The sequence below is a fragment of the Meleagris gallopavo genome, chromosome 17 (genome assembly GCF_905368555.1).
Source record: "Meleagris gallopavo chromosome 17, MGAL_WU_HG_1.1, whole genome shotgun sequence".
In the NCBI taxonomy this organism is placed as follows: domain Eukaryota; kingdom Metazoa; phylum Chordata; class Aves; order Galliformes; family Phasianidae; genus Meleagris; species Meleagris gallopavo.
This window is the reverse complement of record NC_139420.1, coordinates 3146167-3165387: the sequence shown is the minus strand read 5'-3', so window position 1 is coordinate 3165387 and position 19221 is coordinate 3146167. Positions and strand designations below refer to the sequence as shown.

At 39.6% G+C, this 19221-nt stretch overlaps 1 protein-coding gene and 1 long non-coding RNA gene across 6 annotated transcripts in view; one reads left to right on the top strand and one right to left on the bottom strand.

Moving 5' to 3' along the window:
- Positions 1-19221, bottom strand: part of LOC109370309 (uncharacterized) — a 201970-nt gene that overhangs the window by 72087 nt on the left and 110662 nt on the right. For all 3 annotated transcript variants that reach the window (XR_014887063.1, XR_004161573.2, XR_014887062.1), the window contains one exon: positions 5381-5502. This is a non-coding gene — a long non-coding RNA (uncharacterized LOC109370309). The remainder of the gene's footprint in view (positions 1-5380; positions 5503-19221) is intronic.
- Positions 1-19221, top strand: part of ADGRD1 (adhesion G protein-coupled receptor D1) — a 125914-nt gene that overhangs the window by 77923 nt on the left and 28770 nt on the right. For 2 of the 3 annotated variants that reach the window (XM_010720036.4, XM_010720037.4), the window contains 5 exons: positions 2688-2791; positions 5399-5510; positions 9473-9626; positions 13299-13365; positions 14239-14305. In XM_010720036.4, the coding sequence (XP_010718338.2) occupies positions 2688-2791; positions 5399-5510; positions 9473-9626; positions 13299-13365; positions 14239-14305 (504 nt within the window). The remainder of the gene's footprint in view (positions 1-2687; positions 2792-5398; positions 5511-9472; positions 9627-13298; positions 13366-14238; positions 14306-19221) is intronic. The other variant, XM_085238705.1, reaches the window with a different exon arrangement.

Here is a 19221-nt window from a genome sequence, read left to right as displayed (position 1 = left end):
GTATTTCTAAAAATAAAAACTAAAAACTGCTTATTATCCCTTACAATGAACATAAACACACACTGTCTAGCTGTGCTGTAATAGCTGGGTTGTGAGAAGTTAGTAGAGACCTGATATTTTAAACAAAGACTCTTCTCTCCCACACCATACACCTGTCTGCAGAAATGAGGCTGCACACCCTGCAAATCATTCCAGGCCTCTTCGTGCTGTATCCTTTCTTCACAATTTATATCATTTACCAAAAGGTGTTGGCTGCAGTGGCTGCAGCCAATGTGAGCAGGGACTATTGCACAACTCCAACCTGGCTCTTCAATTTGAGAACAGCTATTACAGGGCTCTACCTTTTCCTTTACAAACAAAAAAATTATTCAGAACTACCTACTTCATGCTTTATGTTTTGTGTCCCTCATACTATGCAAGATGAGAAATCGAACTACAGTGATGTCACTTTTGATGTCACTGTTGTTACCAGACAGGTGTAGGTATTGATCTTAGAGCATTGTCAGATTTTGTTTACCAGAGGCAAGAGCAATTTCCAGTTCACAGATGCAGGGACCTATGTAAGTTCTTTTAGATTCGAATAACTTATTTACAGTTTATGGAGGAGTGATTTTTTTTTTTTTTTTATTTGTGGTTTCCAACTCATACAGGCTCCACTTGGGAATGTCTGATTCACGCCTTGTCTTGCCCTGCACTGTTTTCTGGAGGAAGACAGGGCTAAAACCCAGAGAAAGCATTTTCTGGCTGCTCTTGTTGGGAAAGAAAGGAGTGAAAGAAAGCCTTAAAATGCTGAGAAATTCTGATTCCTGAGTGACTTGAAGCCAGGAAAGCTTCCTCTGATCCCCTTCCCTCTTTGGAGAACTGCAAAGCACCCATAGCAAGAGAAATGGATGTGTATCAGAGCGATCAGGGAATAAGGCCCATTCATTTTGGACATGAATATCCCTGATGAGGAAATCATTTTAAAGCTACCCAATTTACTGTACAAGATATTCCTATTTCAGGAACAATCTGTGAAGAATAGCTATATGTGGCTTCCGTTTCACAGAAATTATGTGGACGTTTTAAGATAGTCCAGCACACAGAGCTCTTTTGTCTTTGTAATTGATGCTGTCCAAGCCAGGGACAAGAAATGTGTCTTTGGCTGACAGAGAAAAAAGCTACTAAGGAGCATATTTCCTAGGAGCAGTAACACCATAGCAACAGTTGTCTTTCAGTGCTGCTGCTGTATCACTTAATAGTCCTCAGATTGCCCAGAGCCACAATCTGTTCTGCCATGAAACTGCACGTGAGCTGATGCTGTTGGTGGATCATTACAGGAAAAACGTACCTATACAGCACATCATTTCTGCTTTTATCTAAAATGATTTTTTTTGTCCTTACAGCCACATAACATTTATTTTTCTCCTTTAAAAGAAATTTCAGGGGGAAATTTATCAGTAGAACTGATGAGGTCAGTAATCTTTGATGAAATACTTTACGTGGGGGAACGTAAAGTGTGTGTGTGGAAATAATGGAAAACTCCAAACTATGAGTTGGATCAGTTTTATTCATCAGATTTTGCGTTTAAAAAAATTGGAAAAAATATCATTCCTTTCAGTATTTTTCAGAATGAATAAATATTTTGAATGAGTTTTCAGCTAGGAGTTTCACTTACAGGAAATAAGAACACAGTATTTCAAACATCAAAATGAAAACTTTTTGATTGACTACTTTTTTTTCCCCCAAATGTTCAGTTTATGAAAATGTCAACTCTATCCTAATTCAAGTCAGGAGAAATGTTTGAAAATTCTTCTGAGATGAGAACGAATTTTCTTGCCTAGTTCTGTTCTACTTATTATATATTAACACCGCCTGGCTCCCTTTGCTAGGTGTGGCTTTTTTTGTCATTCTTCTGTGAGGGTTTGCACGGAAAATTAAGGCATACTTGCTGATTAATTTAGGATGGAGGGTGAAAACAAACTGTCGCTCCTCCTTTGAATCTATCCAGGTTTCAACAAGAACTGTAGTGCTGTGTACTGAGGAGTCACAGATTAAATGTCTGAAAATTGAATTACTTTTACAAAAGGTGCCTGTAGGTAAAAACAGAGGCTGAAGCTAAAGGTTTACATGCTGGCTGCTCTTACTAGGTCTTTTCTCTGGTTTTCCATGCTGTGGATGTTAGTCCAGCCCCTTCAACAGGCACTGAAAACATGATACATTAAACAAAACAAGTGGGCTATAAATGGCTCGTGATTTATGGGTTATCTTGGTTTGTCAGTTCTCACCACTGTGAAGCACTTCTGGTATTTGCACAAAGATGTAAATTATTGCAGCATGAGAGCATTAGCAGAGTGCCCTGCAAGCTGTGAAATATCCCATTGCTAAATACTGCTTGTGCAGCCCAATAAGCTGCTTCAATCAGGCTTGATTCTATCACTGCTGTGAAGAAGCAAACTCATTTTGAGGAAATACTGATTTATGAAATACAACAAGGAATCAAAATGCCATGGGCACGTGGATTCCCTGGCTGTGTGACTACAATTCAGAGACAGCTCTTCACTTTGCGCGTTAGAAAGAACAGTGAACGATCATGAACATCAGCTTGTATATGGAAGAGGAAATGCTACGTGCAGGGGGGCTGACCTGTGGTTTGGTGGTGCAATAAATCAACTAAAAGGTTTTCTTTTTATTTTGTTTGTGTACAGCTAACAAGAGAACACCAGGTGGCCCTCTCCTCCATCACTTACATTGGCTGTGCTCTGTCCATCTTCTGCTTGACGATCACGCTGGTCACATTTGCTGTATTGTCGTGAGTGATTTTAACTGAATATGTGCTGAGCTGCTGTGGTACAGAAAGCCAAACAGTGCCTTTCAGGTCACTGGTTTGGATCCCTTCAGGCCCAGAATAAAACGAAGGCTACTAATTTTTCAACCACCCTTAATTAGATTCTGCACATGTATTGGTACTGGCTGGTTATTTCTAAATTAATTTCCTAAAATGGGGTGGTCCCTATATAGCAAACTATTTTCATGCTATGAGAGATTTTTAGATTTTTTTAAAACCCTCCACGTTTTGCCATGTTCAGGAATCTTGCAAGGAGGCTGTAGGAGTGCTTGTCAGAAGCAAGGACTACAGGATCTCCCCAGCAGAACTATCTTTGGATTGCTTGGGGTGAAAGAAGCAGTAGTTTCTGCTTTACATCTTGCCTGTAAAGCAGTGTATTTATAAACTACCTAGGTATGTCTGGAAAGGAAGGCTCAGTCAACATCAGCTGCCTCGTTTCTATTTCCTAAATACTGTGTACAATTACACCACATGACCTACATTTAATTTTGAGTATCTTTGTTCTCTGTTAGGCTGGCTTTCTAACACGTTGCTAAGGAGAATGAAGTGTGAAATTCACTCTGTGGCTCATGTTTAAATCCCTGAATTTCTGCACCCTCACACCTGTAACACAGCAGCCCCTTTGGGGGCTTTATGCACAGTGAAGGTTTTTGCCATGGGTGCTTTAGGGCCTTTTTGCCTATTTATGTTCTAGCAGTGACAACTGAGTTTGAGGCCCAGCTAAGCTCGATACAAACATTTCTGGAAAAAAGCTTTCATAGAATTTTCCATCTAAACAAATAATAGAAAACCTAACAAGGGGTGAAGTAACTCATCCAAGGTTGTGCAGCAGATTGGGATCATATCAAGGAATGTGATTCTCGTCTCCTTGCTTGTTAAGCATCAAACCATGCTGAGAGGCCAGTTTCTAGGAAAAAGGGCTTGCTAAACAAAGTAAACTGATTGCAACGTTTATTTGTTCCAATAGCCATATTACTTCCAAGTCTCAAGATACGTGTTGGTCATACTTGGAGTAAGTGTGTAATGTGTGGCAAAATCCACCCTAAACAAGTCCAATGTCTGCCTAATTGGCACTGTGCTATTAGCGTATTTAGCAAAGGGGAAGGATCTGCTCCATTTTTTGTCTGAGTGTAGAACTGGATATTAGTGTTTAGAGAGGAAAATGAGCAAAAAGAGCTGGTACTGCTGCAGCTGGGCTGAAAACTCCTTGAGCATACTTGGAAAGAGAGCTTGGATCTGGCTGACTATCACAGTGTTAAGCACCCCACCTACATACAGAATCATTCAAACTACCAATTAAAAATAATTTGATTAGGTTTTCACTGGAGAGCAGGGCCTCATTAGACAGCTGAAGTGAAATTTTGCAATGTAGTGTTAGATGATCATGAGGTAAGCGGAGAGGAATCTGGCAAGTTCTTTGCTTCTCTGTGTACTGGCAAGGAAGGCTGCTTCCCAGGAGGGCAGTCCTGCCTGCCTTCTGGGGAATGATGTTCCACTGTGTGACTGCATGAAGTTCCTTATTAGAAAGCCACTGGTACCAAGCAGCACAACCTGTCTTTCAAAATTACTTTTAGGGCATCAATATTTCTTCTTGCCTCCCTCTTCGCTTCTTTCTAACAGAGCAGTGGCTGAAGCTGTGCTGGAAGTACAGGGCTAATAGCAAGACGTCAGCTGCATTGCTGAGCCTATGCTACCCCGCTGAAGGGGGCATGCACAATGTGCACCAGCTGTTACAAAAGTCATCACAATGCAGCATAAGAAAAGATGGAAGCGCATACTGTTGTGCAAAGGAAGTTGTGCCATTCATGCAGCCAAATGGTCTAGGTCTCCTGATAGTGACGGGGCTGGCAGGCCATATGTTGAACAAGAAAGCCTCTCTCTACTACCGTTCTTTTCTTTATGCAAAAGGCCTGAAATGTTTGGATAAATGTTTTTGTTTGTTTCCTACTTCCTGTTTTTGGATGATTACAGAAGCAAAAGGTCAGAATACTCCCAGGAAAGCATGTTCTTGTCAAATTTCCAGCCAGTTTCTCAAAGACAAGAGAGAGAGGTTCAAATAATGTTGTAATCTTGTTCAGTGCACTGTCAAGATAGGCACCATCCATATGTGTATGAAGCCATAGTTCCCGTGCTAAAAAGCTGATAGTGGTAAATCCAGAAGTGTACCTGGAGGTTTTTGAATTACTTATTTCTAATACAGGCAAATACAAACAAAACACAAACAGAAACTTAGTGCCAGAATGTGGGCTATGTGTTATAAACTGCTGAATGCTTTCTGTGAGGCACAGATCTGATTTTCTTGACAACTCAGCACCATTTAGAATCAAGTTCTTTGTTAATAGCCAGTCAAAGCTAATTAGCAGAGCTAGTTAATGTGCAAATCAGACTTCTACTGCTTTTGGGATGGTGACAGAATATACAGAAAGCCAGACCTGGTGGAAGAAGTGCTCAGCAGACACTCCACCAGAACAATTTACCAAAAGCCAATCAGAAGTATTTCTGATGAGTCATAAATATGTTCATGCATCTCAGAATATTGTTTTGTTCACATACCTTTCTGTCTTCTGCCAGGTCTGTGAGCACCATCCGCAACCAACGCTATCATATCCATGCCAACCTGTCCTTTGCTGTCCTGGTAGCTCAGATCCTGCTTGTCACCAGTTTTCAGTTCAGCCCTGGAACAGTAAGTGAGACAGAGCAATGACATTTTTGCAAGACTTCTGCATGGCATGAATGCCACATACAATGTCTATTGGATGTGAGACCCCCCATTTTTAACATGCCAAGCAAAAAATGCCATCCCACAACACTGGATAAAGCCTTCTGTGAATTCAAATAGCATTATCATAGTGTCTGTCCATGTTTGACTCTTTGCAGAACAGAAGGGAATGTGAGCCCAACAAATAGTAAAGTCACTATAGTAATGAGGAAGTTCCAGCTGCATGTTCAAATGGATCGACTGACTTTTGCCTGACAAGGTTTACGTGTATCTCATCCATTTCCTCCACTGAAAACTGTATGAATTCTGTATTGGAAATTTTTGTATGAATTGAATTTTAGGTAGGGTAGTATTTCTAAACATAAGATCTGTTGATGTAATGTGCCACTTGAAAAAGGCAGAAACAAAACCTGATTTTAAAACAGACCTCAGGTGTGCTCTATTTTTGACTTTTGTAATTGGCAAAACTTGTAATGGGTTGCTATTGTGGCCGGCCATTGCTCCAACAGTTTATATTAATCTTTTTTTTTTTTTTTCCAGTGCAAGTAAAGCGCTTTCCAGTGCAGGTCTGCGCTTATATTCATCTCAAATTGAATTCCTTGAGCTTCTCTTAAGTTTATAAATAACAATAATATCTGATGTTACTTAGGTTATGACTACCTGAGGATCTAAAAACAATTTGTGAATCTAAGTTCATACTCTTTTGTTGGTAGATCCTGTGTAAGATAATGTGCAAGGGAGAAAATAATAAGGAATGATTTAGATGGAAAATGGAGACAGTGGAGAGCAGCAAAGGATCTATCTGTCTGCCTACCTATCTACCCATCCACTGATCCATCTGTCCATCTGTGCATGTATCTCAGACAGCGATCTCTTCCATAGTTGACTACATCTGAGGTTGAAATGTCCACCATGTTTACAAGTGGAGATTACAAGTGAAGTTTTCTTTTTGAAAACCATAGCTCACAGAAAGCAAGCCCTTTTTTCATGCACTAGGCTTTCAAACATTTCACAGAATCCCTGGATATTTCAGCAATAACTGTAACAACAATAATTGCAGGACACAATTCTATAAAGATCTCGAAGCTGAAAAGCACCAAGCACGTATCTGCTGCACTTTTATTTTTATTGTTATAACCTCTAGGGATCAGAGGTGTTGTGATTCATGCTGTTATTAGTCTTGCATCTTTACCTTCTGCATGCTCAATTCTCACCAGCTTGGGCATCAATTTTAATACCTTTAATTGCTGCTGTAATCGGACTGCTAAATGGTAGTTTACAAAAAGAGAGAGGCAATATGTACACTGGGAGGTGAACTTAATCTTCTACATCTGTCAAAGATGGGTATATTTAGTGCTAAACAGTTTATAAGAGCCCTGCTTCGGAGGACAAATGGTACCAGTTTGCTTGAGGAAATACAGCGCAATAAGGAATGGCATTGTATAAACAGGCCACGAGCTGGCATCACTTTCTTGTATGACTTCATCATCCTTTTTCCCTCTCCACCTCTATTGATATTTAGGTTTTGATTGCAGATATAGCACACGGTATTTCCCTAGTAGTTTCAGATGTATCATTTAATTTTTTGCAATTTATACTACAGCAATTTTCCTTTTATAGCGTAGGAGTAATTTTTAACTTACTAATAACAAATCTCTACTTCTTTGAATAGGACTTTGATCTATCTAATACATCCAGGAAGATCTTTTTATTATTCTGTCATTTAAGGATGTTATCAAAGTAGTAAGTAAGGCACAAATGCAGAATGAGTATTATCAAGCACTGTATGCAGAGCAGACTCCTGCTACTGCACTTTGTTTATTTCTTTTGCTGTTTTGTGATGCATATTGCTTGGCTTCTTGAAAAACTGAAGGCATCCATTTGAGAAGAGGAGCTTGTAAGTCAGCTTTATGTTGCAATTATAATGTTGTGGACTAATCTTCTGCTGGAAATCAAAAGGAATTTAAATGGGTTTCATAGCCTTCTGATAAAATTAACTGGAAAGATTTTTACAGTTGTGGACAATAAGCAAATCTGGTTTAGCTCTATGTCATAGAACATTCTGAAATACTAACCGCTTACAGATCTCACTTACACAAATTAAAACCAAAGTTATTGTTTTTTAATACATCTAATCACAGTGGATTTGCATTGGAATGTCCCTGTACAAGCACAGAACCAGCTGAGTGCAAGTGAGAACATACTGGAAGCCTTTAAATTGCATTATGCTATCAAGTTCTCACATCTTAATTTTCATTAGTACAAAAAGCCCTAAACTATCAACAAAAAGAATAAAATGCCACCATAGAGAAGCTAAGCTGACACAACAAAGGGAACAACAGATTAAGATATTTAAGAACGCTGTGGAAGCAAACTGGTTTCTACTGGTAATGAATCCTCAGCACACAGGCGCCAGCAGCCTGGGTACCTCACTGTGACTTGTCCAGGTGAGGCAGTGAAACCATGAAAACAACAAAAATCTTCCCATGGACATTATGCAAGCAACCCCTCCAAAATTCTGGAAGTGCGATAGAAGGGATGCTGCAGGGTGCAAACCTCAGATATAGCTGCTACTCATTCCAAGAGCACGTTTAAAATGTATCTTAAGTGAAAGAAAGCCAAATGAGATTGCTGTGTGGTTAGCCCATTGGCAGTCATATCTGCTGTGTTACTGTATGACGAGGGAAACAGCTCACAGCGAGACATCCTCCAAAAGCAGTTTGTGGGAAAAGGAGAATTGTGCTGTGTGAATACGCGAGGAGTAGGGAAGAAGAAAGGATTATATTTTACTGTTGTCACAAGGTAGGCTGATAGGAGACTTAGAGAAAAATGTAAGGTCTCTTTGAAGATTAATTGGTAGAGCTGTTATGAAAGCCCTTAAGGAAAAGTTGGTCCTTAAGCTCAAGCTACACTTCGTCTAGTCCACAGCGGGCCATAAGCACTGAGATGAGTGTAAGCAGAACTCTAGAGGATGCTGTTACTTCTCGATGCATTGCCTTCAGCATGGAATTCCTCTCTTGAGGCATTTATTTCACTTCAATACATGCAGTAGTTTACACTGGAGCAGATAGTCCAGTTTACACCAGGTAGGCTTGCTTTATGCATGGTGTTTTTCCATTGCGTAAACTTTTGTACTAGCTCCTGCTTCCAGAAACTTGATAGCACATAGTCCCCCAGAAGATTATGTCTGTAAGGTCTCTATGGAGAAAAATGTCAGCTGTTTGCTGTAATTGCTTGGCGTGTTCTTGCCAAACATGGCTTTGTATGGAGCAGATACATGGAATCTGGAAAACTGAGAATTCAGACATGCAGGCGAACTAGACAAACCACAGAGCAATTAGGACTTGGGAGCCAATTAAAGCTTACTGTAATTTTTTGAAATCTCTGTTGGTTTTACTAATGGAAGAAAATAAGAAACTTTTCAAAATTTAAACCTAGACAGACAGAAGTGGGAATACAGTGTGATTTAATTTGTGTGTTGTCATATTTTCATTATGAAGAATGATACAGAACAGGGAGCATTGCGGAGCACAGTACTCCCACTTCCATGATTCTTTTATGTTCACTACAGACTTGGCAACAAGATACTGAAATTGCAGGCTTGAACTCTTAAATATCTTGTAGACTTTAGTAAAAGTTTTGCTTATGCACATACAAATAATCAATTTTACTTTCCACAGCATGTCTGCCAATGTACGTTTTTAATTTTTATTTTTATTTTGTGAGATAAGGGAAGAAAATTTGTTACTCTGAAGCTATCTCAAAATGCCTTAGAGAAATGAAGTCCTCCAGTGCTTTGCTCTGTAAAAAAGTTTTTAACGAGTGACTTAGCCTACAGTGTAAATGTAAAAAGAAATAAAAAAATTGCAAAAGCAATATGACTGCATCACAAAGAAGTAATCTATTAATTTTTGTTGTTAATCTAGGTGCCTTGCAAGATCTTGGCCATTCTCCTTCATTTTTTCTTCCTGAGTGCTTTTGCATGGATGCTGGTGGAAGGATTTCACCTCTACAGTATGGTGATCAAAGTTTTTGGGTCAGAAGAGAGCAAGCACTTATATTATTATGGAATTGGATGGGGTAAGCATTTATTCGTTGTGGAACAAGATTATATTCAGAAGCATATGTAAAAAAGTGATCCTATAAAAAAGTGATCCAACAGTTCATTTTTTGATTCTTTACTTTTATTTGAAACGTTTACTGCATTTGACTTTTGCAAACTCGTAGGACCTGGAATAATGTGAAGACCAGTCTTGAAATTACAAACTCAGACACATGATTTTTGTCTAAGCAGAAGCTCAGGTCTATGTATACATATATGAAAGTTTGCAGAGACTGTTAATGACAAGTTGGAACGTGAGGCATGAGTTGACAGAAGCTGGGAACAAGGAACTCCACACTGACTACCATTGATCTGCTAATATCTATTGAGGCTCCTGAGAGATATTACTTCTGTAAAATGAATTTAACTGTAATCAGAGAGACAGGATACCAAATATGCAGAGTTGATTGAAGTTCCTGTGTATTATCCTTAGTCCCAAGGGTGCTAAAATTACCTTAAAACCTGCAGTTGTAATTCAATAGAGCAATTTGAGGAGGGTGATAATATTCTACTTTTAAAGCTATCCTGAGACAATCTGGGGAAAAAAAAAATGCTTTATTTCCCTGGTGGCTGGGTGTAACACACAGAGGTTATTGTAACAAAACTTTTCCCAACCAGCCATCTGTAGGATGCTGATGATAATGGCTGTGATACTGGAGATTTTGCTGCAGCACTTTGACCTTAACCTGTTTTCCAATCCCTGACAATTTCTTTTCTTTTGAAGAATAGAGAATTTTGTTCTAAGCTGTCAAAAGATCTAAGCTTCCTTATTTGCTGTCCCAGATTTATCCACAGATAGATACGGTATAATACAGCTAAAGGAAACCATACAAAATTAACTTCTTCAAAACAGATGGGAGAATATACTTTTCCCCATTGAGTAAATTAGATCTTTTAAGTATTAGAAAGGAATATGCTTCATTTGTGTCCATTTAATTTATTGTTAGTCCTTCAGAAACATAAAGCAAATGGTTTAGATGTGAAGTTTGATGCTGAAGAAGAGGAGGGAAACTGGTAATCTATCTCATGTTCATTTTAGGCTCTGTGCTTGAGACTGTATTCGGGCTGAATTTAGGGAGAATTCTATCTGAGCAAAGATGGTGCTTTTGGGCTTCCTGTGCCCAGCTGCTCAGAGTTTATGCTCACACTGCAGGCTGTATTTTGATTCTGAGTTTGGGAGGCAGCTTTAAATTAGCAGGCCTGGGGACCTGGACAACTCAAGCTACAGCAGCACAGGGAGGTGTGTGGAATTATTTGTCCCGTTTAAAGGTGACATTGTATTGTGCTGGGACTACAGAGACACAGATGACACCACTGCCATAGATCATCTGCCAGAAACGTGGACTAGAACATTTTCATCTGATCCTGTGCTCTGGAATGCACGGTCTATTGCATCATAAATATAGCAATTCTGGGCAGAATTGGTGAGCATATTTGTAGCATCTGTTAACTGAGAAAACTTTCAGATACAGTCAAGAACCATAACCGTAATTCTCTCATGGATGGTAACCAGTGCCAGCACAACATCAACATCTCCTATTATGGGGGTAGGCTACACGGCTCTTACACAATTATTTCTGACAGAAGATTAAGCAAACACATTTACTTTTGTGTATAATACATAATCCATATGAATTCTTCAGTCCAGAATAAATCTTACTATCCTCCTAGGCTAAATATAGTTTTATTTCAACTTCTATGGAATTATTGAAAGATTGTTTCTTAATGCAAAGGGTCTCATTTCACTGTAAAAAAACCTTGATGCTGCATACGTTAGTATTTAATACCCTGTCAATGCAAAGAAAAAGCAACCACTGCACTTTAGGCTGCAGAACGTTTTACTACCCCTGTCTTAACAGGTCTTTTTATGCAGATGACTGCCCTGTGTTTCATCTGCGTAAGTTTTATTATCTTCTAAAAGAACTTTGTATTTAATTTTCCTCTTCACTGCCATTTAAAATTGATGTCACAGTAAATCCTTTGAATATCTGGCCTTTGGAAAAAAAAAATTGCAAACAGAAAGTGTAGAGGAGAGTTAGACACACATATTTTTGCTTCTGTGATGTGTAGGCAGAGCTTGCTTGTTGAAGTAAGGCAGCATCAGAAGATAAACAGTGCCAACCAATAGTGTCTGTGGTCAGGGATATGAAGGCATAGTCCAGGGACTTTTAGTCCAGGTAGTCCACATAGCCATGGCAGAGCAATTGTCAGCAGACGGGCTTAAGTCAGTGCATAATTGCTATGTTGAATATGATTGCTCTTGGTTTTGTTCAAATACGTATGGGATTCTCCTTTCTTAAGCAGACAGATGTAAATTAAAATTTTGCCTTCCCTTAGTTTTTACACAAATATGCTTTTGAGGAATGAATCCGTATTTGGACAAGCATGGGAGAACAGGAGCAAGTTCCAAAGTTGTTGAAATCCTCCCAATGAATTTCAAAGTGGAAGACCAAACAGTGACTGTGGGTGCTGCATCTTCCCCATTTCTAACTAACAAGGTGATTGTAGACACAGTCGTTAAAGAACAAAGATACTATTTCAAAGAATAACTGTTCTACAACTACAAGAAAGTTTTGCAGAATTTTGTGAAGATGATTAACAAGATTATGAGAACACTCAATACATTTAAGCAGAAATTGCTTGTCAGAAAATTTTGTTAAAAGCTCATGCAGAAACCCTGAAGAATTTAAAAGAAAATTGAAACCTCAAGCTATCATGTATAATACTCTGTCTGGGACATGGTTATTAAATTCCACAAGATGACAGAAACCTAAACCTTCACATTTTATTAAATCATATAGGGGTTAACAGACAATCATTTAATATTTAAAGGGATGAGGTTTCCCTATATTCAGAACCGTTGGCAAAAAGGCCCTCATTCCCTTTCCAGCTCCCTGCCTGGAAATTGTGTTAAGTGGCACAAGAGGACAGTGCTGAGGCCAGCAGCACACAGCCATCCCTGGCAGCAGGGCCATATTCATCTGCCTCTGGATAATCTCTGCATAATCCCATCAAGCACTCTTCCACCACGCAGGATGCTGCATACTGGAGCTGTGAAAACCTATCTGGAAGCATCATCTACTTTAAGCTCAGAAATCTTGCAGGGCTATTATATATTTATATTAAAATAAATCTTGGTCTGGCACCTGAGTGGGATCCTAGTTTGCTTTGCTCTATTCATAATTGTTTCTCAGTGCTGAGCCAGTGTTCTAGGCCAATAAGGGTCACTGTTTCTGTCTTCTCACCTGCTAGTCCAGTATACCTGTAAGAAACTCATTTGTTTCTCAATTCTCGAGCAAGGTGAGCTTTCTTGGGGGAAGGTGGTAAAAATAAACTTGGTATTGCTTCACAGAATATCACTGTTCAAATAGTGAGAGACAGAAATCATACTAAGAAAACCAACTGAGCTGAAAAAGCTCTACGATTCTCAGTGAAATTAGCACTAATTCAGTTTACTTGTTAAATTAGTGCTTTACTGAAAAGTCATTTTGTTTGTCCAACATTAATTGATTAAAATATATTGCATTCAACAGCTGCAGAAGGAGTCAGACCTAATTCTAAAATTGCTCTGAGTTGCTCTGTTGTCCAAGCAAAGTTTGGCTGAATTTGCAGGGTTTACTGGAACTATCATGACCTCTGCCTTTTCACAGGCTGCCCGTTGGTGATTTGTGTAATTTCTGCAACATCGTCCTTAGACAGCTATGGAGAAAGTGACAAGTGAGTATGGAAATATCTCCACGTCAGGTACAAGACGGATAAAAAATCTGCAGGGGAGAAAAACTCATAGGTCTGTGAGCAGGGCGGCAGCTCTGCACCATTCTGGATGTGCAGGAGGATGGGTGCAGGTCACTGCCTCTGACAGTGGGCACCCAGTGGGAGCACTCTGCTCACTCACATACACAATAAAGCTGAAGCGTTTCTGACAAGATGAAAATAAACTTCAGTTAAAGATATTCAACTTTTTGAAAAAAACTGCAGTTGAGCATCCACAGCTTTAGAATTGATATTTAAAAAATATCTAAAAAAATATCCAAAATCTAAGCTCTTCCAATCTAAGTTGGAAAAAGTAAAGCAAAATTATCTGAGAAAATACCACAGGATTCAATCCTGCCATTATGTAAGTGAAAGTTTTGGAGCAGGTTGTTTGTTGTGTGTGGTTAAGTGGCTTACATCTCCTGTGCTGTAAGAAAAATGTATGACTGTGTTTTCCCACCTCCTGTCCATTCCCAGCTGGGCAAGGCAGAAAAGGCTTAGGTTTGTCACTACAAAGGCAGTGCTTTCAGCACTGGAAGCAGTGAGTGCAGGAACAACAAATAACAAATAAAACCTTTCCCTTCTTCCCATCTTTCTCCCCCTAATGCTATTTGGAGCCCTGCTGAGGCAGGTAGCTGTCCCTGACTCTTTGGAAGGTGCAAATCTAAATGAGATTTTGACTCAGGATTTGAGGGGAAGAGGAGCTTCCTATTGACACTCTTGCTTTTAAAATTCATCAGTGTTTTTAAACTTACTTTTAGTCTCTTTTTAAATCAAGAACATTACTTATTAAATGTTTGTGTGTTTCATCTAAAATCATTCTATTTTTCTCTGCAGCTGCTGGCTTTCCCTAGAGAACGGAGCAATCTGGGCTTTTGTGGCACCAGCGTTGTTTGTAATTCTGGTAGGTAAACAACTGGCTGCTGGTTTCATACTGGATGTCTGTCAGGCACAGAACAGAACACAGCTGGAGGGTGTTTGAAGCTGTTGCTTCAAACTCACTTTTCTGGGTGAAAGTTGAATGCCCGCAGTGAAGATGATGTTCAGGAGGGCTTGCAAGCAGTCAGCAGCTGGCAGAAATGCAATAAACCAACAGCCTGAGCTGTCAGCTCTCTGGGGAAGATAACAAGTGGCCTCCACATCTGCCTTCTTACAGTGATAATATCTTTGTGCTCTTCTGCATGGGGATTTTGATGTTGGTTGTGGCAGTTTGTTGGGCCGACTGAGACAGGGCTCAGACAGGTTGGCTACCAGGACACCTTTCAGCTGCAGTGAACACCATCTTTCCAGAGGAGCATGCAGTACTGGGACATGGATGCCCTACATCAGTTTAATTATATCTACACATTAAATTACAGTGCACTGTGACTCAATCATGATGATTGCTTAAGGAGTCAGGGATCTGTAGGGATTAAGTGGGAGATTTCTCCTCCTACAGCACTGTTTCCTTTAAAGTTACTGATCACATTGTCTACGATTTTTGCTGCAAGTTATAATGTAAGAGTGAGAACATGAACATGGAATAGATCCACTGATCTGAGAAATCAGGATGCCTTCAGAGCTTTGCAAGATTTGAAAGGTATGACCCCAAATCTAGTCCAGCATGTTGTGGCACTGAAAGAGGGTCAGATAAAATAAGATCCTGACTACTTGCATGGATGAGCATCAATTGGAGCCAGTGTCTCTGCCCTGTACTTCCCCAAGAAAGCCAGGATTTCTGCAGAAAGCACAGACACATCCCCAGATTTCTCTGCACAGAGAAACCCCTCAGGTCCTGCTGACAGAAATCCAGCCAAAGTAAGGCTGGAGAGCTATAGATATAGTAGTGCAGTGAGTGCTAGTGTTTGCCATTGCACATCTCTGTAACTGTCTGGAAAGCAGGAGGTGGCCCTTTGGTTGACCAGTACCATCACAGGTAATTTTATACTGCACCTATGTTGACATTCTAACATTTGCCATGGAGACAACAATACCAGCAGCTCTTAGCCCAGTGTCTTCCACTCGAGATAGAGGCTCTGAAAAACGAGGCTGTATAAACATATGTAAAAAACACTGGAAACAGTTGCTATGTCGATGTGGCAGAAATTGCCTCATGTTAGCGTTTTAATGAAATGATTAATGGCAACAGTGGAAAATCCCTGTGCAGAATTTCTTTTACCTAAGGGAAAGCATAAGCATGTAAATAAGAAATGTTGATCACAGGATTAGAATTGGCTAAACGGCTCTGAACTGTGTTCTGACAAGGTTATTGTCGTGTTCACCAGTACCTTTGACCTTCTGTATGTGAGTTTATGTTCAAAGATGTGTGGATATTGATGACTGGAGAGCAATTAAAATAATGTATATCTCCTCTCACATTAGCATTTGCTTTCTGGACGTTGTTCAGCAGCAAAGGAGGAAATGACATGCAACTTGTAAAATCAAATCTTTCCCAGCTGCTGTCCAAAGATGATATTAATCAAAACACGCTAGATAGTGAAGCACTTACTCACCTGAGTGAGCACAGCCTTCAATAATTTGCATTCATAGCTGCTTGCCAATGAACGTAAGGGCTTAACTATCTGGCTATCACTTATGATATATAATATTTATGCAGCTCAAGTTATATTCTTGTAGGAATGCAAATGTTTTGCAAAGGAGAAAGAATGAGCTCACAAGGTTGATTCACGTAGAGCAATTTGTTAAATAGTCTAAACCCAGTCTCTCTGTGCAAAATAGCAGCAAGCTGGCTGACAAATTATTCTCTCTGGGCATTGAATATGCTAGATGAAAAATACGTTAGTGCCTATAGGGAAATAATAAGGCTAAACACTATTTTGTGTGTGCATGTGTGCCTCTGCTCTTTAAAGAGAAAATTAGCCACTAGTTGTGTGAATTAGTGTTTAGCTCTGAAAATACGCCTCAAAAAGCCGTTTTTGACGACTTTCATCCACAATTTATCTCTGCCAAGAAAAAGGATTATGCTGTGAAGAAAACAGGGGGCCTGCCCCTTTCAGCTCCCGCTCGCTAGAGAATAGGCAGACCCAGTCTGCTTTTGTCCTGCTGCAGCCTCGCAGTCAATACAGACAGCATGGAGCCTTAAAACAGAATGATGTGGTAGGAGTGTGACTGGGAAAAATATACTCACACATACTTTTCTGGGGAGTAATTTGCAGATCCTCCCAGCCCTAAATGGATTCCCATACCCAAAGTTGAGGAATATGAGGAAAGAAATTGTGCCTTCCATGTGTAGGTCCTTGGAATTCTACCTGCACCTTAAGGTTTAAGGATCCACTTCAGATCCCCCTGGTCCCCAACCACAACACCAAAACTCAATAGCATCCTTGTAAGGCAACTTCCCACAAAAACTGTTGCAATTAATTTGAAAGCCAGCCTAACCTCAGCCAGTGTTGAATGCCTGGGAAAATATGACTTCAAAGCCAAAAAACAACAACAACAAAACAAACAAACAAAACTTGATGAAGCACCTGAATTTTTGGAACAAGACAGTAAGAGCTTCTGGCAGAAGGCTTTGTTTGTTATCAACCATCTGCTACCTTGGTGTGTTTCCATAGATATGGCAGAATTAAGGAAATTCTACTGAAAGCATCTGTGTATGCAGAGCAGTGGGTGTGCTACAGTGAACAACCCAATCTCCCCCCAGCGATGGATTGTTTCTTGTAGTTCCTTCTATTCTTTTCTCTGTAAGCAGTTACTTGCCCAATGACTTTTCACAAGTCTTTCTAATAAACAGCATTTTTATGGACTTACATGATTTTCAATAGCATACTGCTAGCATAATTCTGTGCTGTAGGGATGTTAGTTTTGTAACCAGTGTCTTCAGATAGGACACCATGAAACTTGAATCTCAGGCTGAGACTGCCACTGCTGGCTTCAACTAGTGCTTGTTTATGAGTGTTAAGCATCTTGAAGGAGATTTCCTCCTTTTACACCTGCTGCTTATACATGCTTTAGTAAGCTCTGTTAGCCTCATGGTCTTCCTTTATTCATTCTTTTATGTACCAGTGCAGAATTAAGCTCATTTTTGTATGTTGAATTGGATCTCACTCTGCAGATGGGCCCAACTGATTTAAAAGTGGCAATTTATGCCCTTTATTAGACACCATTTGTCAGGGGAAAAAGTGGCAGAACTGGAGTGATGATGTTTAAAGGTGCTGAAACAGTAGGATTTCTTCAATTATTGAAATCAAGTACGTACTTAAGTGCTGTGGTGAAACAGAGCACAAACAAACAGATCACAGCAGCAAAGCTACTCTTTTTCTTACTAGCACTCAGTTATAAGTCAGTTTAATATTTTAAAATTGGATTTAGTCATTATTTTAGAATTAAATTTCCTCTCAGTTAACCAACAGAAAAACAGGAAATGATTTTTAGAACAATGAGACAAATTGTAAGAAATTAAAACTGAAAGTTATGTACAAGAAATCTAAAACAACTCAAAGTAGTCTCTTTGGCCTGTATTTGGTCTGGGACATCGGACCAGCATTGGTAGGTGTCATATGAGGCTTTCCAAAATTATTCCCCCAGTTTTGAACATCTCTGTGTATGGAAATGCATCGCACTCTCTGATTTCTCTGATGTGATCTGGCAGTGGGGTGCAATTCCAACAGCTTGCAGTGCTACTAATGATGCCATGGCAGAGATTAGAGTAACTTGTGCTGTCAGAGAATATGTTAAATCTCAGATCTGAAGAAACAATTATAATTCCCTGTAAATTCCCTGTACCATTGTCCAAAACTGAAGTGGAGCTTAAAATAGTTTATGGTTTCAGAGGAAAGCTGGTCAATAGATTTAATTAAGGCAACATGTTTAATCCATTTTTAAAAATTTTATTTCCTCTGTGCTGCCAAGCCTTTCCTTGGCCAGGATGTAACATACCACATCAGAAGGTTTTACTCATGGGATTTCTGCACTGCACTAAGGAAACAACAAAAATCTCATGAGACCTGGAAGGAATCTGAGTGAAAACCTTGAAAAAAAAGTGAGAGGAAGTATTGAAGGTACAATTCATCACTTCTGTCATCTCACCGCATTGTTTGCTGCATTCATTCTGCTCTTCCAGTGAGAACCTCAAGAAATCCCACTGGGACAGCTGAGAAAAGGCATCAGGTGTTAGAACTGCTGATAGTTTGGCTCACGAACTTTGTGTTTTTCCATGTCCAAAAATCTGACCCAAAGAACTGTTGGCAAGAAGTATTCACATTGAGAGAGTTCTTTTTTTACTCATTTCACTCTCTGCTGATCTGACAATTTTCAGTCAGGTGAGGTTAGTCAGGTTGCCACCAGAGCGAGCCAGAGCTCCTGATGCCCCTGGGACCTTTCCATGGGCTCTGGTGGGCTCTGGATCAAGCCTGCCACAATGGGAAGTGGCAGCTCCTGCTGATTTCACAGAGTTGTGATTTCCTGAGGTCAGACCAGCTGCCTTGAAAGGAATCCTGTGAGTTAGGAAACGTGCTATTGTTATTAGCTGTACTTGAAAAGTAGAGCGTCGTCAGTTCCATGTTCTTGTGTACTTTTAAGGCAAAATAACTGCAACTGGCAGGCAGTCTGGCCTTTCAGAAGAATAAGAAATAGGAGCTTATGTACAGTTTTCTTATCTAAATGTTTGTTCTCCTACTTTGAACATTCTGATATATGCTAAAACATAAGGAGTGCTTCATCAACTGATCACTCTGCTATTAAGTTATTAGTTAAGCATTTATTTCAAATGCCAAAAAAATCCCTGGGAGGAACAATTCAGTGGCTGTATTTTGGTTTTGGTTTCTCATTTAAAGACAGTGGAAATAACTCCATGCTTTGCTTATCGAAACATTAACAAAA